General features: G+C 31.6%; 3 protein-coding genes and 1 long non-coding RNA gene across 4 annotated transcripts in view; 3 read left to right on the top strand and 1 right to left on the bottom strand.

The window, feature by feature from the left end:
• The first annotated feature begins 166 nt into the window (after positions 1 to 166).
• Positions 167 to 6019, top strand: LOC142220363 (integrator complex assembly factor Brat1). Its single transcript, XM_075289453.1, has 6 exons — positions 167 to 451; positions 516 to 699; positions 791 to 2090; positions 2149 to 2353; positions 4019 to 4191; positions 4824 to 6019. The coding sequence occupies exons 1-6, from the start codon at positions 328 to 330 to the stop codon at positions 5823 to 5825; spliced, it is 2988 nt and encodes a 995-aa protein (XP_075145568.1). The 5' UTR covers positions 167 to 327; the 3' UTR covers positions 5826 to 6019.
• On the bottom strand, positions 2737 to 3625 carry LOC142220364 (uncharacterized protein C9orf85 homolog). Its single transcript, XM_075289454.1, has one exon. It carries the CDS (start codon positions 3523 to 3525, stop codon positions 2827 to 2829), a length of 699 nt encoding a protein of 232 aa, XP_075145569.1. The 5' UTR covers positions 3526 to 3625; the 3' UTR covers positions 2737 to 2826.
• Positions 6020 to 8754: 2735 nt separating the features above from the next.
• Positions 8755 to 9855, top strand: LOC142237691 (uncharacterized). The gene is made up of 3 exons (XR_012722549.1): positions 8755 to 9088; positions 9153 to 9257; positions 9323 to 9855. It is a non-coding gene; the product is annotated as an uncharacterized LOC142237691 (long non-coding RNA).
• A 1436-nt stretch (positions 9856 to 11291) lies between these two features.
• The window catches only part of RhoGAP93B (MyTH4 and RhoGAP_KIAA1688 domain-containing protein RhoGAP93B), a 73297-nt gene continuing 56963 nt past the window's right edge, over positions 11292 to 27625 (top strand). The window contains exons 1-2 of the mRNA XM_075289452.1: positions 11292 to 12278; positions 18206 to 18296. Of these exons, the coding sequence (XP_075145567.1) occupies positions 12259 to 12278; positions 18206 to 18296 (111 nt within the window). The 5' untranslated portion in view covers positions 11292 to 12258. The remainder of the gene's footprint in view (positions 12279 to 18205; positions 18297 to 27625) is intronic.

Raw genomic sequence — 27625 nt, 5'->3', positions numbered from 1 at the left:
CTTTCTTAAATTTCGTAAAGAGTTCCAGTAAACAAATATTTGATTCCAATTGGAAAGCTACACAAAAATTGGAAATAACTCACACAATTGGCTTTGAAAATGCTTTGAATTCCTGCTATCGTTGCCGACAGCGACGTAATTGTGTTTGGCGGATTTTATGAAAAATTATCTGCTGTCAAAACTGTTGTGCTCCCTTGATTGTTTTTATTCTTGCATCTCGATTTCTTAAATGATGAGAAATTTCATCATTTTTATGGAAATATTCAAGTGATAATGTGTTAAAATTGACCACTTTCCTGCAAATTAATCAATAATCCACCAAAACTAATGGAGCAACAACAACAACTTGTACAACGTTTACAACGTATCTTTGAGGTATTCCTTCAGGAGAATTTTGCCACCACAAACAATGTTTACTTTGAAAAGCTAATAACACACTTGTCGGCAAAGGGTAATGAAATTCAATGCACAGCCGCGCCTAGGAGTAATTTAAATATTCTTAATTTCCATTACAGAGAATCTGTACGTATTACAATCCCCTTTTGCCATAGAATGGGTTGATAAGTGCATTTCCATATTGACTGATGATTTTGGAAAAATCAACCCCAAGGTTACTTCGTTCATGTTGAACTTTTCTAGTTTAATGATCCAAAATGAATGGGTTATGATAATGTTGCGTGAAAGACATCTAATGGACAGGTTTGTTTGTATACACTGTAATGTTGGACACATTGGAAGAAATAGTTCTTTTTATCTTCTCTTTTCCAATCGTTTTTATTTTTCTCCGCAGAATCCTTTTTATCATAAAGACCAACAGTACCCGTTTCAGCCCTTCAATCAAACTTGGCTGTATACGCCTCATGTCTGCTGTTTCAAAATACAGTCTTGGAATGGCCTATATTTCGAATAGAAAATGTTGGGACTATCTCATTGAACTTTGCAATCGTGACCATACCCTGTATGTGGTAAGAGAAGCTCGTCAACTTCTCTATGAGTTGCTATACACATTTTCTGTGAAAGCCAAGGATGAGACTGCCGTTTTAGAGATTCTAAACGAAATCATAAAACCTCTGCAGGATAATGTTTTCAAAGATGGCCACGAAAGTATTATGGTAAATGTGGATGATACCGGGTTTCAATATAAAATGGCTTCAACCTTGGATTTATTGACGTACATATTTGAACAAACCCTGGAGTCAGAAGAAAAGGCCAATATTGCTCACTTGTGTCAGATATATCACAATTTGGAGATAAACATATGGAAATTGACCGAAATGACACAAAATTCGTCATTCTTTAATAAAATAATTCACGCATTGGCAAGTTTGAATTTTGCCATATTGGTGCAGGACCAATGGGATGAGGGGCAAATAGCACCGGAAAAATTCAGTCGTTTCGGTTTGAGTTTCTTCAACTCAATGACATTTTGCTTGCAACGTCATCAATTATTAAATTTCATAAAGTTGGCTGAGCTGTACCATGTGCTTTGGAAAAAGCTGGGTAAACGAGCACCACCCGAGATTCTTATAGAGACCCATAGTGTAAAGTTTGAAAATCAATTGATAACTTTGCAATTATTACCGGTTTTATTTATACTTCGATCGCACAATTTACAAAAAGAAGAGCTTTTCGAAAACTATATTATGAAACTATTGGAAATATCCTGTGAGCACACCATGCGTATTTGTTATAGGTTTCGTGATACTATAATACCCTCCCAAAACACTGCTATTGTCACAGTAGCCGATTTGGCATATAAGGCCATACATGGTATCCTTTCGATGCAAAATATTTTGGAAAGAGAACAAGCCATATTGGTATTTCAAGCTATGATATATGCTTTGAAAGAATTCATCTCTGAGGTGGATGGTGAAAAGTCAAATGCCAATTATAATCAACTCCCTAAGAACTGTAAACGCTGGATTAGTATGGAATTTATGGTTACAATACCGAATGTTTTGAATGCTATCTTAACTGGTCTACACACTCTCATTAAACGTTATCACATATCCTGGAAGGAGAGTATCGAAACTACTTGTGTTGTGAATATGGTTGCTGTTATATTGGAAAATCCAAATCTTACAGAGGCGGTAAGAGCCTTAACAAAATAACTATTGTGGTTATTGTATTGAAGTTCCGTTCTTTTAGTCTACAGTGCAAGCTTTAAAATTGGTACAACTTTCCATAGAGCATTTTCTCTCACCGAATATGGCTCTTTTGGTGGATAATCTTCAGGGTTCGGGTCTTGTTTGTTTGGGTCCAATTATTGTGAAAAGGTTTCATGATACCGCCTGGGAAGTACGTGATAGCACTCTGGAATTGACCATATCCATAGCAAATATATCCAGAATAAGTAAGTAGAAAATATTGACTAACACTTTTTTTCATTTGTTTAAAAAAGATGGTCTCATAGTATAGACGTATGACCTAAAATCGAAAGAAAAATTCAAATTCGAATCTCCAACATAAAGTCAATGGGAGTGCTATTCATGAAACAACTTCTAATTATTCTTTAAATACAATATCGAGGAGAAACTTTTACTTCATTAATATCGGGCTATATACCCCAAGGTTTTTGGCACCACTCTATTTAAGACTGTAGGTCAAATTGTGGGATAAGGTACCATGACACTTTTTCTACATAGCTAACAAAGGCGTTTTGAAAATGTTTGTCAAAATTATGGCATCAATTATCGCTAAAGAAAATTTGGCCAATAAAACCATAACCCAGAAGGATTAATGAATACACATTAAAACAAATTTATTTTCATGTTTTATGTTTACTTTTTTCCTATATTTTAATTTCATTTAATTCCTGTGAACGATTTAATTTAACGAATCACAACTAGATCCATCCGAATCGTCATCATAATAATCTTCATCCGAATCAAAATCGTCATCATCATCACCATATTCCTTTAATTTTAGCTGTTCGATCTTTAAGAGCAATTCATCTCTTGTATGAGGTATCCTTGAATTCAGTTTTGTGGCTTTAACATCGCTTTCTGAATCATCTTCGCTTCCTTCGCCATTCGCGGCGTCCTCGTCTTCACCATTTTCCTCTTTATTCTCTTGATCCTTTTTACCTTTTTCCATGTAACGTAGGAATGCTCTTCGTTTACGTTCTGGGAACGATTTAATTAATCTCTCCATTTCCACTTTTAATTTCAATTCCTCCTCGGGTGTTGGCTGCGCCGGTTCAATTTCAACTTCTTCGGCACTTTTCATACATTTTGCACAAACCCGCGCTTCCAGAGCACAGTCGCGACACAGAACATGATAGGCTTTGCGAATCTTTTTCTGTTGGCATTTAGTGCATGTTTTTGGCTGGGAAAGCGGTTTGTACTTCTTATATTTGATTTTCCATTCGATGACACCTTTACAATGCTGGCACACCTCGGATATGTGCAAAGAGTTCAGACGTTTTTGTTGCGGTGTCTTGTCATGCAAATCATTTTTAAACACTGTACGATTCTTGTGTTTTTGTGCACGCGTACGTGATGCATTTCCACGTTGGGTACTCATTGTGTTGTGTGATAAATTCCAAACGAGAAATTCTAATTCCGAATTTATTTAGGAAAACGTGTTGACCTGATGCTTTATAAAAACAAAAACACATTGGCTGTCAGAGAAATGTCAGAATGAGTGATGTATACTATATCATAATACGAAAACGCGATTTTGAAATGTAGACAATTCAATTTCTATTGTGAATAATTCAAGGTCGAAAAATGACTGAGAAAGTTCGAAAATTAATTGTGAACGACAGATTGGTGAAAAATAAATGCAGATTCCAAATGCAGGAAAATATACGCGTGGGGCATTAAAAAATGTGCAAAAAATGTCACATTGGTATATTCTAAATTTCACTTTGACGTGATTTGAAATCTAGCTTTTGCAAATCTCAAAAACACAATTTTATTTTTAGAATACACACTAAAAATGAAATCGTGCTTTTTGAGACATATATATGCGATGAAGTTGAATGACCATTTATGTATATATTATTTAATTTCAGAATTTCCTGCGTTCCAAAATTTTTTATATGATTACAAAATGTGCCCCATTATAATGCAAATGGCCAAAAACGATCAAGAGGCCTATGTCAGGGCATCAGCTTTAAAATGTCTTTCCAAAATGGTTCTGATCAATATTATATGGGACAATGTTCTAAGTAACAATGATTTAATAGTAAGTTTTGTTTTTAAGTATAACCATTGCTACACAAAAAAAAATATCACCAAAATATTTCCAATTAAAAAGTTAATTGAAGTTGAAAAGTGTTTAAATTAATAAATTAATTGATACAATTAACTTTTTAATCAAGATAGAAGCATTAAGTTAATTAAGACAGTGATTGAAAATTTTTAAATTTTTAATTAAAAAATTAAATGATTCAATTAAATATTAAATCAAATTCGAAAGACTAAATCAGTTAAAAAAAGATGGATGTTTTTTTTAAATTTTTGAATAAAAATTTATTTCAAACATTATATTTTTTAATCAAACTAGAACACAAAGTCAGATAAGAAAGTAATTGAAATTCGTTACGTTTTTAATCAAAAAAATAATTCAGTATTGCAATCAACATTAAATAAATTTTTAATTGAATCAATTAAAAAATTAATTGAAATTTTTAAATCAAATCAATTAATTTTTTAATCCAAAAAAAAATGTTTATGCCCAACTAAAACTGTGATTGATACTATCATTTTCGTGATTGAAGACATTTCAATTAAAAAATTAATTGGATCAATTAATTTCGTGATTGAACCAGAAAAAATTTTCGTGTGTATATATAAATATTTTTTATTGGTTTTCAGGAACATTTATTCCACACATTGATTCATGAAAGTGAAGGTATTGTACGAAAGGAAGCCATAAAAGCATTGGCCACTATTTACGAACATAGAAAAATACCATCGGAATATAGGGAAACTTTATATTCGACATTGGTTCATTGTGTAATCTCAGATCTTCACTGGGAGGTGAAGGTAGAAGCTTTACGATTTTGGGAATTGGAATTTAAAAAACAGTTCACCGATCAAGGTATGATTGATGGAACATTTCCCACGGTAACTTTCTCAAAGGAGTATAAGAAAATTGTCACCCTAAATGAAAAAGAAATCAAACTGAGAATTATGAAAGTTTTTCAAAAGCTTTCTCAACGGGGTTGTTTGGGAGTCATATTAAAATGTCTTAAGGAAGACTGTGATCTGGAAGTTTTAAAGACTGCTGTGTGCCTGGTACACAATCTGCTGGAACAATTAAAGAAATATAATTTCGAATCATTAGTGGAGGAATTAAAAGAAGCCTCATCGTCTACTTCAAGTAGTAATGCTGCAAGCACAACAAGTACTCCCATCGCAAGTCCAGTTAATGAACTTGTAATAGATAACGATCCATTCACAATGACTGATAATAATAATATGTTATACATCAGCCCCCCAAGCACTTCCTTGCAAGCTGAGACCCCAACAACAATTCTCAAAGAGAAACAAGATGAAGCTATTGATTATATATTAGAGTCTCAAGACATAAACATATTGGTGGCACAGTATGAGCAAAAAATGATTTTAATGAAAGATAATGCCTCGCTTGATGGTGAGACATCGTTACCACCAATAGATACGAATTTGTATAAAAGCTATACATCAGTGGATATAAAAGAATTTATGCAAACCATACAAAGCTTAGATTTAAATAGTCTATTGAAAAATCACAATGAATGGTTATTAGGCTCAGAAAGTTTTATATCCCTATTGGATGATATTATAGTTGCCATAAAATGTGAAGATGATTCCTTATTTGCAGATTGTTATTAAATAGTAGATGATAAGAAATAAAATATATGAAATATAAAATATATATTTATACATATGCATGTAAAGTACATAGCCGAAAATAAAAACATACATTTTCTACAAAGAAATTATAAAAAAATTTTACAATCAATTCTTAATATGTAATTTGAAAAATTATATTTTATGAAAAATATATAAGGAATTTGTGAACATAACCTTGCCAACTTTTTTTGAATTTGTCGGCGCTTCTGAGAATGCCCACCACGTCGAAAACAATCATATACGGCATCCAAAACTCGTCGGAAAAGCGCCGTCACTATTGAGAAGTTATACCACGCCAAGTTACTACAAAAAAGTATCGCATGAGTGCAATTATTAGGTCCCTTTTTTTTAATAAATTTAGAACGACGCCAATAAGAGCCCCTTCAAACAATCAGAAAAAGTGCATTTTAAGATAGTTGTAAAAGAATCATTGTGGTCAAGTAAAACACGATTGTTTAGATGTTTATTGATTTGATCAAACATTTATAAATTCTTATAAATTTGTATATATATACAACTATCACAACATATTTAATATAATTTTTCCCATTAATAATATAATGATGTTGATTTACAAGTGGCAAGTTACGTGTTGCTGCGTCTATCAGCCAGTGTTTTTATTCTCGACTTTATTCCATTTGGAAAGTCAAAAATTGTTCACCAATATACCTTTTACAATTTTAAGTGAAATAACTATGTTTTCAGCACTTCATTATCGATTTTATTTAAATAAATTATAAGAAGTTAGTTGTGCTTGGTGTTTCATAAAATATAAAATGGCTCTTGTAACAATAGTGATGGCAAAATACTTTTATGTACATTTCATACTTTTTCATACGCTTCCCACAGTTGGCGATTGTTGCAGTGTCACTTACGAGTCTGTGGTAGCGATGAGGATGAAATGGAATTTTGAAATGCTGGCAGGGTAAATATCCCGATTTTGACTAAAATAATTAAGAGACTCTTAAGTGTTACCGTAGGCCAAGAAAGATATAGACGTTTCTGGTCCATTCCCTGCCAGCATTTCAATGTTCCATTTCATCCTCATCGCTACCACAGACTCGTAAGTGACACTGCAACAATCGCCAACTGTGATAGTATTTTGCCATCACTATTGTTACAAGAGCCATTTTATATTTTGTGAAAAACCAAGCGCAACTGGCTAATTATAATTTATTTCAATGAAAACGAAAATAAAGTGCTGAAAACATAGTTATTACGCTTAAAATTGTGAAAAGTAAATTGGTAAACAATTTTTGACTTTCCAAATGGAATAAAGTGATAGTTTTTCAAATATTTTTCCAGACACGCTGCCTCCATTGGGAATAAAAGTATTGGCTGATAGACGCTACAACATTTAACTTACAACTTGTAACTCAACATCAATCTCTTATTAATGCATAAAAATGTGTTAAATGTGATGTGATAGCCGTATAAATGTTATATTTATGAGAATTTATAAATGTTTCATAAAATTAATAAACATCTAAACAATCGTGTTTTACTTGACCACAATGATTCTTTTACAACTATCTTAAAATGCACTTTGTCTGATTGTTTGAAGGGGCTCTTATTGGCGTCCTTCTAAATGTAACCAGAAGGGCTCCTAATAATTGCACTCATGCGATACTTTTTTGTAGTAACTTGGCGTGGTACAACTTCTCAATAGTGACGGCGCTTTTCCGAGTAGTTTTGGATATCGTATACGACTGTTTTCGACGTAGTGGGGATTCTCTGAAGCGCCCCCAAATTCAAAAAATGTAGGCAGGGTTCACAGCGCTGTCTGTCAATGGGTGCTTTTTAATTTGTCGTTAATTTTATTTTATTTCCTTTGTTCTTTTGATAGAACACCAAATTTTGTAAAATAATATAAAATACTGTACATCTATACGTCTTTTTAATGCAAATTGACTGATTTGTACGGTAATTCTCATTCTCCAAGAGGAAATTGACTCAATTGGCTGCACACGGAAATTAAACAAAATAATTGTGAATGGACATGAGACCTCTATATCTTTCTTGGTCTATGGAATTATTTCCACTCAAAAGTCCATACACTTTACAAGCGAGTCGCCCTTTTGTCCCTGCCCAATAAACACAAACGTTTGAAAAATGCTAAATGTCAACAATTTTTCAAACATTTTTTCAAAGGATTAGGGTAATATTCAAGTTGAGAAATTGTTGAGAAAATCGCGTTCTCAACAAAAAACAGACATTACCCTCAACAGTGAAATTCAACAAATTAGCAATAATATCTCAAGTGTTATCCTCAAATTGAAATGCATCGCTACTCAATAATTTATCAAACAATTTTCGATGCGAGTCAAATTCAAAATTAACATCTTTGCAAATACTTTTCAACCTGAATTTGTATGAATGATATCCCCACTTCAAATTGAAAGTCAAAGCCAAAATTCTATGAATTTTGTATAATTTATTCATTTTCATCAAAATAAAATATATAATAATACACTACAATACCAATTTATAAATAATAATCTTATTAAACATATCAACAAATAAGAACAAAAAAAAAAAAACAAACAACAAAACTTAAATATCTTAAACATTTTTAGTAAACACTTTTGCATTGATAATTCGATTTCCTTCCTTTTGGTGTCATAAAACAGCATTAAAATTTATTAACATGCGGGCAATTTGAAATTAGGAACGTACTGGACCGCGTGTTAGAATTGATTTCCAGCAGAAGGAATTCACAAAATATCCATTTTAAACTGATAATAGCATATGAATTAAACTGACGATGTGATGCACATTTTCATCCAGAAGTTGTTGATTTCAACAATTTGTTGTCTTTAACAATTTTAATTGGTTGCACTTGTAATGTTTCTGGAAACTTATTCTTGTCGATAAGCCACTCATTTTTCGGTCAGCATCTTAACCCAATAAACACAGGATGAACGTTTTTCAAATGCAACAACTTTTCAGTTTGAGGGTAAATATAATTTTCAACATAAATTCAACTTGACTTGAAATAGCTCATCTTCAATACATCTTCAAATTGTTTGCGATTTACTTCCAATTTGCCAAAATGTTGACGAAATCTTTGAAAAGGTGTTGAAGATAATATGAGAAAACTTTGACAAAACACTACCCTAAAATGCAACGAAAAAACCATGTGGTTTTCAATACTTATTTGTGCAACGAAGTTCGTGGTGAATTGCAAGAAATTAAAAAAATGGAAAATTATAGACAAATAACCAAATAGTTTATAAAAATAGGTAAGCGAAAATAAAAAATGAAATAAAACTTTAAGGAAGTCACTAAATGTATATCTCTTTGCAGAAAACTAAAATTATGGATTCTACGTTCTTGAAAACATTAAAAAGCTGACCGATGAAAAAATGGTGGACAATTAACTGGAACTGCTTCAAATAGTGTATAATAATGGTACATCAATATGAAAAATTAAATCAACACTTTAGAAAAGTCACTAAATTTAAATCTATTTGCAGAAAACTAAAATCTTTGGATGCTACATTCTTGCAAACATTAAAAGGCTGACCAATGAAAAATGAGTGGCTTATCGACAAGAAAAAGTTTCCAGAAACATTACAAGTGCAACCAATTAAAATTGTTAAAAACAACAAATTGTTGAAATCAACAACTTCTGGATGAAAATGTGCATCACATCGTCAGTTTAATTCATATGCTATTAACAGTTTAAAATGGATATTTTGTGAATTCCTTCTGCTAACACGCGGTCCAGTACGTTCCTAATTTCAAATTGCCCGCATGTTAATAAATTTGAATGCTGTTTTATGACACCAAAAGGAAGGAAATCGAATTATCAATGCAAAAGTGTTTACTAATAATGTTTAAGATATTTAAAGTTTTTTTGTTTGTTTGTTTTTTTTTTTTCTTATTTGTTGATATGTTTAATAAGATTATTATGTATCAATTGGTATTGTAGTGTATTATGTAGTGTAGTGTATTATTATATATTTTATTTTGATGAAAATGAATAAATTATACAAAATTCATAGAATTTTGGCTTTGACTTTCAATTTGAAGTGGGTATATCATTCATACAAATTTAGGTTGAAAAGTATATGCAACGATGTTAATTTTGAATTTGACTCGCATCGAAAATAGTTTGACAAATTATTGAGTAGCGATGCATTTCAATTTGAGGATAACACTTGAGATATTATTGCTAATGTGTTGAATTTCACTGTTGAGGGTAATGTCTGTTTTTTGTTGAGAACGCGATTTTCTCAACAATTTCTCAACTTGAATATTACCCTAATCCTTTGAAAAAATGTTTGAAAAATTGTTGAAATTTAGCATTTTTCAAACGTTTGTGTTTATTGGGAATGTTTGAAAGAATGTAGTATCATAGACCAATTAAAATAGAGACATACCTTGACAATTCACCATTGTTTTGTTTATTTGCAGTGCGCAGTCATTCCACTCAATTGCGCAGTCAAGTGACTCAATTTCTTTTTGGAAAACGAGAATTACTGTACAAATCAGTCAATTTGCATTACAAAAAAGGTGTGGATGTATAGAATTTTATATGCTGTTACAATATTTGGTGTTTCATCAAGAAAACAAAGGAAAGAAAACAAATTAACGGCAAATTAAAAAATCACTCAATTGCAGACGAAAAAGAGCCATCTACGGTGTGCAGACAAACTACAGCGCTGTGAATTCACTTGAGATGTCTATACCTTCCTTGGTCTATGGTAGTATCCAAAGATTTTAGTTTTCTGCAAAGAGATTTAAATTTAGTGACTTCTCTAAAGTGTTGATTTAATTTTTCATATTTACCAATTATTATAAACTATTTGAAGCAGTTCCAGTTAATTGTCTACCATATTTTCATCGGTCAGCTTTTTAATGTTTTCAAGAACGAGAATCCATAATTTTAGTTTTCTGCAAAGAGATATACATTTAGTGACTTCCTTAAAGTTTTATTTCATTTTTTATTTTCACTTACCCATTTTTAAAAACTATTTGGTTATTTGTCAAAAATTTTCAATATTTTTATTTCTTGCAATTGACCACGAACTTCGTTGCACAAATAAGTATTGAAAACCACATGGTTTTTTCGTTGCATTTTAGGGTAGTGTTTTGTCAAAGTTTTCTCATATTATATTCAACACCTTTTCAAAGATTTCGTCAACATTTTGGCAAATTGGAAGTAGTTCGCAAATAATTTGAAGATGTATTGAAGATGAGCTATTTCAAGTCAAGTTGAATTTATGTTGAATATTATATTTACCCTCAAATTGAAAAGTTGTTGCATTTGAAAAACGCTCATCCTGTGTTTATTGGGTGGGTATCATCGCCGTCCGGCCGAATTTGTTACTCTACCGTTTATCGATGACTTCTGAACCATTGAACAGTAACTGGAAGTGTAATCGATAACGACATTTTGATTTCTGAGGAACTGTCAAATCGGCCAGAGTAAAATTTTAAATGACAGAGAAAAAGAGATTGCAAGATATGCAAGACGGATATACGGACGCGAAAATTTCCAATTGAAAAATAAAAAGTGCAATTTTGAAAAGTTTGGAAAAACAAATGATGAATTAAATCGATTTTTTAAAATTAAACCATCGCGATATTAATACCATGGCCATATATTAAGTAGAAATTTGTGTGTCGTTTTTTAATGTGCATCCAAGAAGTATCCCCAATTGTGTTTTTGTCTAAATAAGAAAAAAGAGCAGGGGGTTCTCAATCTCGCTCTCTCTCGCTTTTTCGTGTGTGTGTATGTGTGAGCAGCACTCATTATTTCTGCTGGCCAGCATATATCCTGTATGGTGTCCTTTTGTAATTGTTTAAGGGAGTGGAGGAAAACGCAAAAATTGCATTTCATATTAAAAGTGAAAGAAGGAAAATCCGTAGTTGTCGTCCGTCTTATCGGTAGTGTAAAATATATTCATATATGTATGCATTAATGTTGTTGGCTAGTGCGTATCGGTCCTGAGCTGGTTTGTGGATTTTCCGAGAGTGCTATTGCCGAATGTATAAATGAATCAAAGAAGCAGAAATACAACTTAACACCCAAAAAGCCATGGAAAAGGTGGAAAATAGAAAAAAGCAATAACAACAAGAAGTGAAAAGTTGAAAAATCGTATCTGTGTGTGTGTATATGTGTCGAGTGTGCGGTCGACCGCTTTCCAAGACATATCTAAAATCCCAAAAAGCGGAGTTATACAAAGCACAAAAACAAAATCCGTCGAGAGCAGAGAAGTCTGCCAAAGAGGATTTTGCCAAACCTTAAATAATAGTTTTGTTTTATATATGCTCAAAACCAAAAAAAGTCTGAATCTCACAAGGAAGGCTATATTAGGAAAAAAGGTGGAGCCATCATCATAATCATCACCATAATTGATTGTTTGTGAATTTTATTAAAAGTTTTATGGAATAATACAACAAAATGAGTTCGAGTTGTGAAAGGTATGTATATCAGCGTTCTTCTATTCAGGTTCCAGAGATCTATTTAGCCTCCTATTCTAATAGAATTTTTGCAAAAAAAAAAAGAAAAAAAAAAAACGAGAAAACTTCCATTGACCGGTGTTCTCTTGTATATAGGTTTCCTTGTGCTGTATGCGGTATATATGATTGAGACCAAGGAGATTGTTGTTTATACCCTACATCGTTACAGATTATAATATTAATTATGGAAATACTTAGCCATGACCCAACTTTAAGGGAAATATTCTACTTTCAGTGTAAATTTTAGTTTAGTTTTACCTATGACCGATGTCTTTATCAAGTGGTAATCTATGGGTAACTTAGCTACAGTTCTCATTTTCATCAAAGAGTGCAATAATTTGGATACAAAATTTAGGAAACCACATGGTTGTCTTTTACGTTAAACTCAGGCTAAAGTTGGGTATTAAGTTCGAATTTAGCCGCTAAAGCCGAAATTAAATTGTACTTTTTTGATGCAAATTTTATTAAAACTTGATGGGTAATACCCCAAAGCCAATTTTCACAAAGATTATATTCTTTTTAATGGATTATTAGAGAAAAGTAATCGTGAAAAAATGTCGATTTTAGCGGCTAAACTCGAACTCAATACTCACCTTAAGATATAAAATAACTTAGCAGTGATTTTTGTGGATGAAGACATCCCATAAGAAGCTCAAAAGAGTTCATTTTAATAATTTCAATTTTAAAATATTTAAACTGTTATTAATATTAATAAAATCTCAGAGCAAATACAAAGTTCGTTGTTCCTATTTTCCGATTCTGGGATTGGAATCATGATCATCTGTTATGTTACGATCACACATGTCCAAAGATAAGAAAACGATTATCCATAAGTGGATATGATCTATAGACTATGTAATCATTCGTGATAAATTCAGTTCGACTCTCTGACTTAGCTTCATCCAGTGGTGGTGCTGCAGACACGGTTCCCACAGTTGGTAGAATTCTACCAAAAATGGTAGATTTTTTACTGTTTGACAGGTTTGGTAGATTTTCAATTTTCTATAAATTTTTCACAAAATTTTCTCTAGAAATAAATTTTGACAAAATTTTCTCTGGAAATAAAATTTTGACAATTTTCTCTGGACATAAAATTTTGACAAAATTTTCTAAAGAAATAAAATGTTGACAAAATTTTCTCTACATAAAAAATTTTAGCAAAATTTTCTTTAGAAATAAAATTTTGACAAAATTTTCTATAGAAATAAAATGTTGGCAAAATTGTATATAAAAATAAAATTTTGGAAAAATTTAGAAAATAGAAATAAAATTTTGACAACATTTTCTATAGAAATAACATTTTTGGCCAAATTTTGTATATAAATAACGTTTTCTACGTATATAAAATTTTGACTAAATTTTCTATAAAAATAAAATAAACTTTTAAAAATGTTTTCTTCGGATATAAAATGTTAATATCAGTTTTTGTTAGTTTTTGGTACAATTTTCTCCAAATTTTGGTAGATAATTTTTGGCTCGAGTTGCAACCGTGGCTGCAGACCATGCAAAATACACAGCTCCAAGAGAATACAGATGTCACTTTTCCCTATCTCTGGCCAATATTTCGTAATGTAGCCGTAATGTAGGAAAAAATTGGTGCCACGTCTAGGGTTAAGAGCCTATACAAAAATATCAATTTCTAAATCCTGCAAATTGGGACCTTAAACCGGTATCACTCTGAAAGTATCCAGCTCGTTTCCTCAGACTAGAATATTTATTGGCCTGCTCATCCTATTTAATACGAAAGCCTCATTCCTATTGAAAAAACAGAAGAAAATCGTTTTTGAATTCTCTATTTGGAAAGGAGAGTTACTTCGTATTTTGCTGTCAAATCGTTTCTCAGGCCAAAAATTGGAAAATACACGAATTGATTCAGACAAAAACCAATTCGAATTGGTTTTTGTGCTATTTACTGGAACAGAGCATTAATGTATCTATTTTGCGGCCATTGTAATTATTTCCCTTCCAACAAGCTTTATAACAAAAATTAAACATTTAATAAAAACAACCTACAACGTTGTCAGAATTTTTTCTACAAAAAATGGCTAGATTTTCCCCCCAAAAATACTAGACTGGGGAGCCAAAGTTTTTTTTTTTAATTTATAACTTTTTCATGTTAATTCTTATTTTTTAATTTTATATTTCAATATTAGCTAAATTGTTATTAAATTTTTATAGGTTTTTTATATTTTCCTTATAAATGTGTAATATATTGTAATATATATTTATCACTGCATAAATGTGTAATATATTGTGAATTGGGTCAGGTTTGGCTTTGTATATATTAATTTCGAGAATAATAAAAAAAATTAAAAAAAAAAAAAAAACAGAAAAAACGCTAAATATTTTTGTACCGAAAGTCAAGGCCGGAATATATGGAAAACCTTATTCTGGCAGCAAGGGTTAGATGGAAATGAAAATCTGTCTATATATGTCCAAGGCTTAAAGATCGTGAAAGAATTCTTTTTCCGCTAAAAGACTTAAGAAAAGCCAAATTGGCAATGCTGGCATAGAGATTAATAAGAAATTTTCTAATACAAAATCTACGCTTTATTTTTAAGAAGTCCCAGAGTGGATAGCGAATATTATTGAAAGTCTATTTCCAAGATCAAATTAGTATTTTCTTTTCGAAGACGACTTTCCAATTTTTTTCTTTAATTAAAATTTAAAAATTTTAAATATTCCCTACCTTCTATTATTGAGAAAACCAAATAATTTATTATTATCAAATTATTAGATTTCATCATCTTACAAATTGGTGTAGGGTACTATGTAACTGGCTCCGAATGACTTGTTACCATATTTTTCCTTTTATCTCTTATTCATTGCCACTTTAATTAATAAGTTTATGTTGGGGCCTTTCGTTTTGTTTATGTAGGCCAAAAAGACGTGGGTCGTCATATAATGATGGCGTTTAGTTTTCGTAAGCCAGCTCCAAAAAAAAAAAAACTCCCAATAATAATGATACAATGTGTGAGAGCCCCCTGCAAAACCCTATTCAAACAATAACTAGTAATTAATTTAGCTTTTGTTATTGTTTTTCGTTTTTTTCGGTTACGTTTGTAAAATAAGGTCATTTGTTGTAATATGCTATAATTTGCAATACAAATAAAAAAAGACAACAACAAAACTCGGTAATGGCAACTCATTCAAGCAACGATTTTGCATAATTTTGTCATTTATTTGTGGCCATTGAAAGCAACTAACTATTTTACTCCATTATATCTGCTTGCTGTGTGTATAGGTTTGTTTTACTCCCCTTTCAGACAAACCACCCACCCATCCATCCAGCAAAAACTTCTTCTCTTCTCTTTCCTTGGTCTATTCATTCTGCAAATATTGCATTTCTGTTGTCGTTGTCGCCGCATAGTCGAGTTGCCGCCCGATGTGTGATGGTTATGTTAATAAATGCAATCAATGTTTGGTTCATTCTAAAAAAACACACACATTTTTTTCGTATTACATGGATTAAGCTTGTGGCTGCTGGCTGGCTGTCATTTCCTTGTTTTTCTTATGAGAAGTATCTCAAACATGTACTCTCTTTGCTTTTGTTTCTCTCAATTTCATTCTCTTTATAACACTGAAATCGATTTTCCTGCAATTCAATGAGCTCATAGGCCTAATGTATGTGACAATGTTTATGTTTGTGAATGGAGAGTATATAAAGGATATGACTATTGTGAATGATTGAACTTCAAATTGTCACAGTTTTAAGATACCTTAAGAGGAAATAAAATTTATGTAAATAGAAAGTGAATATGTACTATTTAACCAAATTAACAAAGCAAATAAGGCTTCAATAAATATTTTATTTTATTTTATTTTATTTTATTTTATTTTATTTTATTTTATTTTATTGAAATGTTTGAATTATTTCCACTTAGTTTGTCCTTTTACTCTGTGTGTTTATCCTCTCTTTCTACAATAGTCTCTCTTTTTAGTTTTGAATCACATTGTCATGTGGAAAAAAAAGTAGGGCGTTGGGCCGCCGCATGTTTGGCAAAAAATGTGTTTGTACTTGAACTTTTGCAATATTTTGGGCCATTCGAAACAAACGAGATTTAATTGTTGTCTCTCTTCAAGGTATTCACTATGCCAATTAGCCCAAAAATTGTTGCACCGAGTAAACAGAAGATATATGTTGTTGGCAATAACCAGCTGATTTGACCTCAAGAATATATTGTCAAATAAATAAAAATATTAAACCTTTGGTAATGATAAGTTTACATTTACAGGCAAAAAATAATTCTTTCCTTCCAAACGAAATTTTAGACAAACAAATGTCGTTTCCCATTTGCTTTTTACTGTAAGGGAGTTTATTTGGAAGAAAATTATATATTTTTTGCGATAAATATGTCATAAATACTAGCTCAGGAGCATCTCCTTCCTGACTAATTGCATCTTCCCTCTCATCTTTCTCATTTTCCATGTGTTTTTTTAGTTCTTGGCACCTTTTTCTGTAATACAAACATTGTAGAAGAAATTATTCGAATTTATAAATTTTTAAAATTTTACCCTTCGCCTGGAGGGAGAATCGAATCGCGGACCATACAGTTTGTAAGCCAATACGTAGCTGTTATTGTCACTCACAGACAATTAATGCTATAGCCAGCAACGCTCAAGCAAAACAAACAATCAAGCAGCTATATTTGTAAAGCGTAGTTTTCGGCGCCCACGAGGCGATGTAAAGAAACTTTATTTGCCAGAAACATACTTATAGTTGGCCTTCGTGGAGTAATGGTTAGCATGCCCGCCTTGTATGCAAAGGGTCGTGGTTTAATTCCTGCTACGATCGAATACCAAAAAGTTTATTTACATACGTGTTCACATATATTCCAAAAATGTTCGGAAGATTCCGAGAATATGTTCGACTTTACATACTACTATATTAAATTTTTACTACGAAACTTCAAACGAAACGAAATGGACTATGTTTGGTTTAAAAATTACTTTTTGGGTGATAAAAGTTTGAAATTTTCTAAGAAATTCAAGAAATTCGAACAAAAGAAAAACGTTTTCGGTACACATTTTCCAAACGTTGTTTTCTTTTCGTGTATGGACAAAAGCCTTTATACACACAAAAAATATTTTTTTTGTCTTCAATCACGAAATTAATTGATCTAATTAATTTTTAATTGAAATGTCTTCAATCACAGAAAATATAGTATCAATTAAAAAATTAATTGATATTATTAATTTTTGTTTTAATTAAAAAATTTGTTGAATCAATAAAAATTTTAATTGAATATTTTTTCAAAAATTCAATTAATACTTTACTTGGAAAAAACTTTGTGAAATTTTTTGCTGTGTATCTTTATTTATTAAATTATTAATTGAATATTTTTTTAAAAATTCAGTTAATACTTTAATGGGAAAAAACTTCGTGAAATTTTTTACTGTGTATCTTTAATTGGTAAGAAATAGCGAAAGATATTCTCTAAGGAAAGATTTCTTCCATTGTTTATTTCACTAATAATAAGAACCAATCATGTCACTTCCACAATGATATTTTATATCAAACTTGTGTAACCTTTAACGATTATTCATACACATAAAAAACATCAATTAATTTTCTTGTCAATACAATTAAAATTATGTTTACATTTGAGCTAACAACGTAATTTGTAACTACAATTACGATTTTAGTAATATTTTGTCACATTAACAACCAATTTTGTTATATGAAAAAAAATGTTTAAACTTAAAATTTTTCTTTAACAACAATTTATTGTTACGGAGCTCTAAAATTATAATATTATTTTGTATTCCTATTAAATTTCTTTAAATTTCTATTTTATAAATCAATTATTTACATACACTATTGACAACAATTTGTTTATAATTAATATTAATATATATCTATAATGTTTTTCTCTTTTCACTTACAGAATAGAATGGGTGGAAATTATAGAACCTCGTACCAAAGAGCATATGTATGCCAATCTAACCACCGGCGAATGTGTATGGGATCCACCTGAAGTAAGTTCTATAACTGAGTAAATTTTATCTAAAATCTTTAAGAATTTAAATATGAAAAACAAATTGTAGTTAGTTTTATAAAAAAATAACAACATATACAAATCTTGATTTACTCATTTACACTACACTTCCAAAATCCACTTTAACTAGATTTCAACTGTCATTTGCCTTATAAATAAGGGATTTCAAATCCCATTTTAATGGATTTCGAGCCGAATGTGTATGAGGTATAATAATTGTATGTATTTTTTATATAAAATAACAACACATACAAATCCTACGAAAGTTGTTTAGAATTTTCTTTATCTGTCTATCTGTAACTAAAAAGTTATTTGCAGTAGATGAAATTTTTTATCCGCTTCGTTATAATCAAGAAAAAGTAAAATTAAAATAAAACTCAAACTAATATCATTCATACATACATGGATGCGGTGCTCTAAATCTATTTTGAATTTGTACTACTTTTTCTCACAGCAAACTAAAACAATAACAAATTGATATACAATGCAAGTACATGTGAATATTGGAGTGTTTCATATAAAAACAGAAAAAAAAATATATATATCATAACCCTCATATTCCGATATTCGGAATAACAATAATTTATTTTTCTTTTAACGAAATATCGGCATACGCTTGGACTTAAATCCAATTTTATCAGGATTACTCATTAAAGAGAACTATATTGCCAATGTTAAGTTTATAGGTTAAAGGATTAAGATAAAATCGCCCAACGAAAATTTTGGAATTTGTGATCCCAAATATAAGAAATCTAAAACCAAAATCACATAGTTGAGTAATTTGTGAATTCAACTCATTTTCACGCTTATTGAACTATATCTCGCACATTTGTGTTTATTGTTTCAGTGACCAAGTCCAAAGGTGATTTTCTCTCTCTCTCTAATTTTTACTCATACTCAATTTGCGGTTGTATATCTTTAAACAGAAAATATTTACAATATACACCAACATTGATAACGATACGGTACCACAAAATGGAATATGGTAAATTTCTATTTTAAAAATTGACTTCAGTTAAGATAAATTTACAATCGTTTCAAATACATCGTAGCACCACGTGCCAAACACGCTTTGATAGTGGATCTTATTCATCATCACGTCGCAATCTATACAATAGAATAAATGCATTCGCAATCGAAACAGCCTAATATCTATGATGGACTAATGCTTATGTTGGGTGTTGGATTTGTATACCGCAAACCTTTCGAAATAAATACAAACAATTGTAGCACGTACTGTGTATGTATAAACAACAATGATCTAAACATGTGTGTTTATACTTAAACGCATATTTAAGTGGCACTTGAAAGAATATTAACTCTAATATTCACCACTTAGTTAGGTGTGAGAAGTGGTAAGAACATTGTATGTGTGATGGTAAAGGTTGGTAAGAAGAGTATGACAATGACGATAATGGCGGTGGTGGGAGGTAAAATTAACATATGACAAGCAAATCTACTTACTCAGGCAGATACATACCTATAAAAAAGAGAACACCAAATCACAGACGTATATTCTTCACCCCTACCATATACATAAATGCATTCATACATATGCATAGCAATTTTTCTACTCTTGTTATCTTTGGGGTCCACCATTTACATTTGTATTTGTTTTCGTATGCCCCCCATCTACTTTTATTGCATTTCGATTTCATTTATCCTCAATGCTAAATGTATGCAAAATGAAGCATGTGTTTGTCGTGTGCTCACTGTGAAACGATTGCAATGCAACAGAATAATGTGAATGTGTTTACAATGTTCGATAAACAGTATTTGTTTTTATTGTCTATCGATTTCACCATTTACAGGTAGACAGACATGTATATCAGACAAAGCGCATTCAGTATGCATTGCGTTTCACCCAACAACAACAACAATAAAACAAATTGGAGTCTAAATTGTGGTAAATAAGAAAATAAGAAACCAGAGGGGAATAACTTTTATGGCAATTAGTTCAATAGGGATTGAGATTCTTTTTAGTGATGAAGGGATCTATTTTTGAGAACTTTACCAACATTATCATGCATCGCACATTGGCTACCCAATTATTATTTCTGAAAATCTCCCATGTTCAGTTATTCGTAAAAGCAAATCACTTTTTTTAAACCTTTCATAAGTTCATAAATCAAAATATGAACACTAGTGTGAACACAATTGTGACATATTTCCAAAAGGCCTTAGCCAAACTGCAAAAGTACATTTTGGCTTAAAACAGTGCTTTCTTGAAGCTGATTGAGTACAATTTCACTAATACTTTTTATAATCTTTGACTGAAACTAACATGTCCCTTGTGATAATGACACAAAAAAATGCAAAGCCTGGTCCAAACGGCGTGATAAGGTGGAATGACATAGAGGAGCTTTGATACGCCGAGAATTACTGAATTACCATCGGTGACAAATTTTGGTGGACGACTGAATCTGGATTGAACCAACGAACGAATTATATTATTATCTTTGATTCAATCTGAATATCTGAATATATTGGCTTTGTCTTGCGCATCGCACGAAAGTGGTCAAAATTTTTTTGAGTTTGTTTTTCGCAAGGCAATTTTTATGCTATTTTCATAGATTTTGGACAGAAGAGTTTGTCTTTAAGAAGGAACGCAATTAAATTTAAAAAAGATCCCATATAGGTATCCCTCGTACAACAATTAAACAAAAATGTATGTTTTTATACCCTCCACCATAGGATGCGGGTATATTAACTTTGTCATTCCGTTTGTAACACATCGAAATATTGCTCTAAGACCCCATAAAGTATATATATTCTGGGTCGTGGTGAAATTCTGAGTCGATTTAAGCATGTCCGTCCGTCTGTTGAAATCACGTTAACTTCCGAACGAAACAAGCTATCGACTTGAAACTAGGCACAAGTAATTGTTATTGGTGTAGGTCGGATGGTATTGCAAATGGGCCATATCGGTCCACTTTTACGTATAGCCCCCATATAAACGGACCCCAAATTTGGCTTGCGAGGACTCTTAAGATTTGGCTTGCGAGGACTCTAAGAGAAGAGAGCCACCGTGGTACAATGGTTAGCATGCCCGCCTTGTATACACAAGGTCGTGGGTTCTATTCCTGCTTCGACCGAACACCAAAAAGTTTTTAAGCGTTGGATTATCCCACCTCAGTAATGCTGGTGACATTTCTGAGGGTTTCAAAGCTTCTCTAAGTGGTTTCACTGCAATGTGGAACGCCGTTCGGACTCGGCTATAAAAAGGAGGTCCCTTGTCATTGAGCTTAACATGGAATCGGGCAGCACTCAGTGATAAGAGAGAAGTTCACCAATGTGGTATCACAATGGACTGAATAGTCTAAGTGAGCCTGATACATCGGGCTGTCACCTAACCTAACCTAACCTAAGAAAAGCAAATTTCATCCTATCCGGCTGAAATTTTGTACATGGTGTCAGCATATGATCTCTAACAACCATGCAAAAATTGGTCGAAATCGGTCTATAATTATATATAGCCCCCATATAAACCGATTCCCAGATTTGACCTCCGGAGCCCATTGGAAGAGCAAAATTCATCCGATTCGGTTGAAATTTGGTACGTGATGTTAATATATGTTATCCAACAACCATACAGGAATTGGTTCATATCGGTCCATAATTATATATAGCCCCCATATAAAGCGATCCCCAGATTTGACCTCCGGTGCCTTTTGGAGAAGCAAAATTCATCCGATCTGGTTGAAATTTGGTACGTGGTGGTAGTATATGACATTTAACAGTCATGCCAAAAGTGGTCCATATCAGTCTATAATCATATATAGCCCCCACATAAACCGATCCCGAGATTTGGTTTTGGAGCCTCTTGGAGGAGCAAATTTCATCCGAGTCAGTTGAAATTTGGTACATTGTGCTAGTATATGACCGTTAACAACCATGCCTAACTAGGTCCATATCGGTCTATAGTTATATATAGCCCTCAGATAAATCGATCACCAATCACAAAAAAATTGGTCCATATCAAGTTCATAATTGTATATAGCCCCCATATAAGCGACCCCATATTTCAATTCTGGCTCTCTACCACGTATGGACTAACTCACAATTTGGAAAAAGATGTTAAGAAGTTTTAAGATACCACAACCCAAGTAATTCGATTGTGGATGACAGACTTTCGTAGAAGTTTCTACGCAATCCATGGTGGAGGGTACATAAGATTCGGCTTGGCCGAACTTACGGCCGTATATACTTGTTTTTTTTTTTGAAAAAATTAAAGTTTTCGTCAACATTGTCATTTTGTCCCAAAACACATTTCTCTTCATATTTCTACTGAATACCCCTAATTAAAGTACGAGTAAATACTCCAATGACAGTGACATCTGTCGCTGTGCCTATTTTCTCTGTTTGTTGTTATTGTCGTTCTTTTTTCTTCATCTCCGTATCTTTCTAAATATAGATAAAGCGAATAGTTCTTTTATCTCATGCAAGTGGTACACATATGGCCTTGTATGCCTGTATGAGTGTACATGTCTTGATTTATTTATTTCTCCAAAGCAAGCAATAGCAACCGCATCTTCAAATGACAAAAAAAAGCAAATCAGAACAAGACTGAAACTTCTCTTTTATTAGCTATTTTTTCTACATTGTCTTCCTAGTTGTCTCCATCTCCAATTGACATAAAGTGCAATGTGCGTGACATGCATTTTGAGAGTACACGAAGCAAACACTCCAATTCACATATGATTGCACTCATGGCATATTGCGAGACACGCACTCACAAGTATATATGTGTTTATCAATGGAAATAGAGAAAAACGGTGTCTATGCCGGATTATCTACTCAGAAGACAAATAATATATACACATACATATGTTTGTTTGCTTGCTTTGAGTTTTCAATCTTTTGTTGTCATTAAGGTTGTCATAATTACCCACCTTACCCCATATACCACCACCACTGCTGCTTACCCAAATGCCTATCATTCGTCCATAAGTGATAGTAACAGTGTTGTGTTAATTAAATACATTTTAGTAGCACAAACCACTGCTCTCATCATAAGACGTTAATAAATATTTAATTTACACCTACACTCGAAATGTCGTTGAAGTTTTTTTTCTTTTTGTTTTATTTTTTTTTTTTAATATTTCATTCATGCTGGCGCTTCTTCCACTTTTGTTTCCCCTTTATAAACGAAATATTGTTTGTATGTGTGTGCGTGTAATAATGACGTCTTTATTTAGCGCAAAGACCATAAAGCAATAATGATAGTCCATAGTTTGCTTGCTATTTAAATGAGTTTCTTTATTGTCATTTTTGTAAATTGTTTAGACACATTTTGCACATTATTATTGAATATTAAAAAATGCGTAATAGTATTTTAAAAAGGCCAATTTCACAACCTTATGGGTTGTGTTATTGTGAATAGTAATGTGACCATAAATGAGCTGTGAGTGAAATTCATTGTTAATTTTGCAGGCAATTTAAATTAGACTAAAGTATTACAACACAGTCACAGAACGTTTACACTGAGCAAATTTTAGATTTATTTAGACGAAAAAAGGATATTTAAATACAATCTTACAATACAATTCAAAATTTTCAAAGATGGATGCAAAAATAAAACAAACGTTTTGTTTACTTGACTATTGAACAACTAATATTACAAATTAAAACAAGTATATACGGCCGTAAGTTCGGCCAGGCCAAATCTTATGTACCCTCCACCATGGATTGCATATAAACTTGTACTTGGGTTGCCGTAACACTTGCCGATGGCAAGGTATCTTAAAACTTTTTTTTTATTTATTTTATTCAATAATTCAATATTTACAAAGAAATGTTTGTCTCTGCGCTATAAAGGCTTTAGTAGAGACTAGTTGGCAATTTGCTAATTACAATTCATAAACATTTTGAATTTTCATTTAAATATAGAGATAGCATACACCCAGAAAAAAGTGACCCCTTCTTTAAGTTAAAATGAACTCATTGTGAAGAAAGTTGAACTTCGTATAGCGCCAAAGCCATTTTTATTTGTTTGAACGATTTGATTTTCGTAGAAATTAGGAATAATGTATTCCATATATTAGTTAACATTTTCCTATATTTATGTACCACTATACTACAGAATGAAAAAATTTAACTAATTTGAATTCATATTTGGAATGATTTTATTGAATTTTTTTCATTCATTTGGACAAATCTTACACATTTGTGGTAAAACTTTTACTTCATAATTAGAACTGCTTACCTTCGTTTTTAAATACAATTTTATTTATTTCTATAAGCAACTTTATCTTCAATAAAAGACATGTTTTATTAATATATTGAATATATTTATTAAGAATCAACAGCATCGAATCTCTTTGAAATATTAGTTTATTATTCCACTATTTCCAATTTCCGTGTGATATTATCAACTGTAAAACGCACTTTTTCTTCTTCTTGTACTTTTCACTTTTAATAAGTTGCTGCCTAACGATTTTGTCCTCCTTTTACAATTTCAATACCTACAAATATAAAAAATCATAAAACATTTTTGTTCCAAAAGGTTAGCGTCACTGAATATTACCTGATAATTGAAGATTCCAAAATGAAGACAAATGAAAGGGTTGTTATTCTGCTGGTGTTTTCTTCCTTTATACACTATCACGAACATTGATAGATTTATTTTTAAAAACGAAAATTTTTCTCACTAATTTAAAATAACAAATATTTTATATATTTTATTTGTTATTTATTATATTATTTTACCATATTATTTTTTAACAATCTCTCCGTATACCAAAACAACGCGATTCCAACTAGAAAAAACAACCGACGCGCAAACATATCGATTACACCCACGCGCAAACACATCGATTACGATGACAGGTATCGATTACAGGTAGACAATAGAAATTTAGGAAAATTTCCTATATTCTAACAAGTGTGTTTCCTTAAGTTTTGAAAGGATTGCATACTTCTTAGTACGAATGAACTAAAATATTTTTCTATGCCAAGTGTTGTTCGTATGTATGAAAAACTTTCTATTATAAAGGAAGTCGCAATTATCATTTTATAAGAAATTTTACTAATTTTGAGGAAACTTGGTTTTGGTTCGGTTTTTGTTTATTTTTACGAATGCTTTGTTATCGGTGAATAAAATTTTCTTTTTCAGTAGTAAATTCTTATACCCAGCGAAGAAAATAGTATGAGTAAAATTCCATGCCTTATTCTAGTTAATGAACTATTCCTAACTGCTTACAGTTTAGGATTTTTTTACTGAAACGAGTAAATTTTATTATTTTTCACAAAAATTTACCTTGATGGAAATAAAATGGATAAACTATATTGATGAAAATTTTTTCCTTTAGTTTCGAAGACACTTTTTTCTGGGTGTATGGTCCATGTTGAAGACCATATGCTAACACCACGTACCAAATTTCAGCAGGATCGGATGAAATTTGCTTCTCTTATAGGCCCCGCAAGCCAAATCTGGGGATCGGTGTATATGGGGGCTATATATAATTATGGACCGATGTGGACCAATTTTTGCATAGTTGTTAAAGTCCATATACTAACACCATGTACCAAATTTCAGCAGGATCGGATGAAATTTGCTTCTCTTATAGGCTCCGCAAGCGAAATCTGGGGATCGGTTTATATGGGGGCTATATATAATTATGGACCAATGTGGACCAATTTTTGCATGGTTGTTAGAGACCATATACTAGGTTAGGTTAGGTGGCAGCCCGATGTTTCAGGCTCACTTAGACTATTCAGTCCATTGTGATACCACATTGGTGAACTTCTCTCTTATCACTGAGTGCTGCCCGATTCCATGTTAAGCTCAATGACAAGGGACCTCCTTTTTATAGCCGAGTCCGAGCGGCGTTCCACATTGCAGTGAAACCACTTAGAGAAGCTTTGAAACCCTCAGAAATGTCACCAGCATTACTGAGGTGGGATAATCCACCGCTGAAAAATTTTTTGGTGTTCGGTCGAAACAGGACTCGAACCCACGACCTTGTGTATGCAAGGCGGGCATGCTAACCATTGCACCACGGTGGCTCCCGACCATATACTAACACCATGTACCAAATTTCAACCGAATCGGATGAATTTTGCTCCTCCAAGTGCCTTCGCAAGCCAAATCTGAGCGTCGGTTTATATGGGGGCTATACGTAAAAGTGGTCCGATATGGCCCATTTGCAATACCATCCGATCTACATCAATAACAACTACTTGTGCCAAGTTTCTTTCGGAAGTTATTGTGATTTCAACAGACGGACATGCTTAGATGGACACAGAATTTCTCAGAATTTATATATACTTTATGGGGTCTTAGAGCAATATTTCGATGTGTTACAAACGGAATGACAAAGTTAATATACGCCCATCCTATGGTGGAGGGTATAAAAAAATTAATGAAAGTTTGTACACACAAAATTATCACCAAAATATTTCCAATTTTGTTGATTGATTTTAAAAAAGTAATTAATTTAAAAAATTAACTGATACAATTAATTTTTTTTATCAAATTTAAATAAAATCAATTATGAAAATGATTTATAAAATTCTACATTTTTAACTAAACTATTAATTATTCCATCTTTAAATTTTGACTCAAATATAAAGAAAATTCTAACTATAATTATAATCGGAAAATAATTAAGAAAATATAAATTCTTGCCAAATCACAAGAAAATTATTCCATCTAAAGGAAAAATAATTATAAATAAAAAAGACAATACCAAAATAAGTAATTGATTGCCTCAATTAAAAGGGTAATAGAGTTTTTCAACCAAAATTAATTAAATTTTTAACACAACCAATTCAAAAACAAATTGAAAGTGTTGGAAGAAATCATGATAATTTTGCTATCACATAGAAAATTTCCAATTAAATTGAGTTTTAAAAAATATTCGATTAAAAATTTAATTGATTCAACAAATTCTTTAATTGGAAAAAATAATCAATCACAAAAATTAATAGTATCAATTAATTTTTTAATTGGATCAATTAATTTTTAATTTACTTTAATTAATTTTTAATTGACACTATCATTTTTGTGAATGTAGACATTTCAATGAAAAAATTAATTGGATCATTTCGTGATTGAATCAGAAAAAAAATTGTGCATTTTCGTGATTGAAGTAATTTCAATTAATTTAGTGTTTGCATCAAGAATGGAAAGTATAAAAAATTAAATCAAATAAAATACAAGTGTATTTCTTAACAATACTTGCTTCTCAATAAACTTCAAAACAATCTAAATGAAATTGTTTTACACAAAGCACAATGGCCAACATAGTTCTTTAGAAATTAATTTTCTTTTTTTTTCATGAAGCTCCGGGTTGCTTGCCATTCTTT

Source organism: Haematobia irritans, chromosome 1 (genome assembly GCF_050003625.1).
Source record: "Haematobia irritans isolate KBUSLIRL chromosome 1, ASM5000362v1, whole genome shotgun sequence".
Lineage (NCBI taxonomy): Eukaryota > Metazoa > Arthropoda > Insecta > Diptera > Muscidae > Haematobia > Haematobia irritans.
Note: the sequence above shows the minus strand (reverse complement) of the source record. Positions and strands in the feature narration are given on the sequence as shown.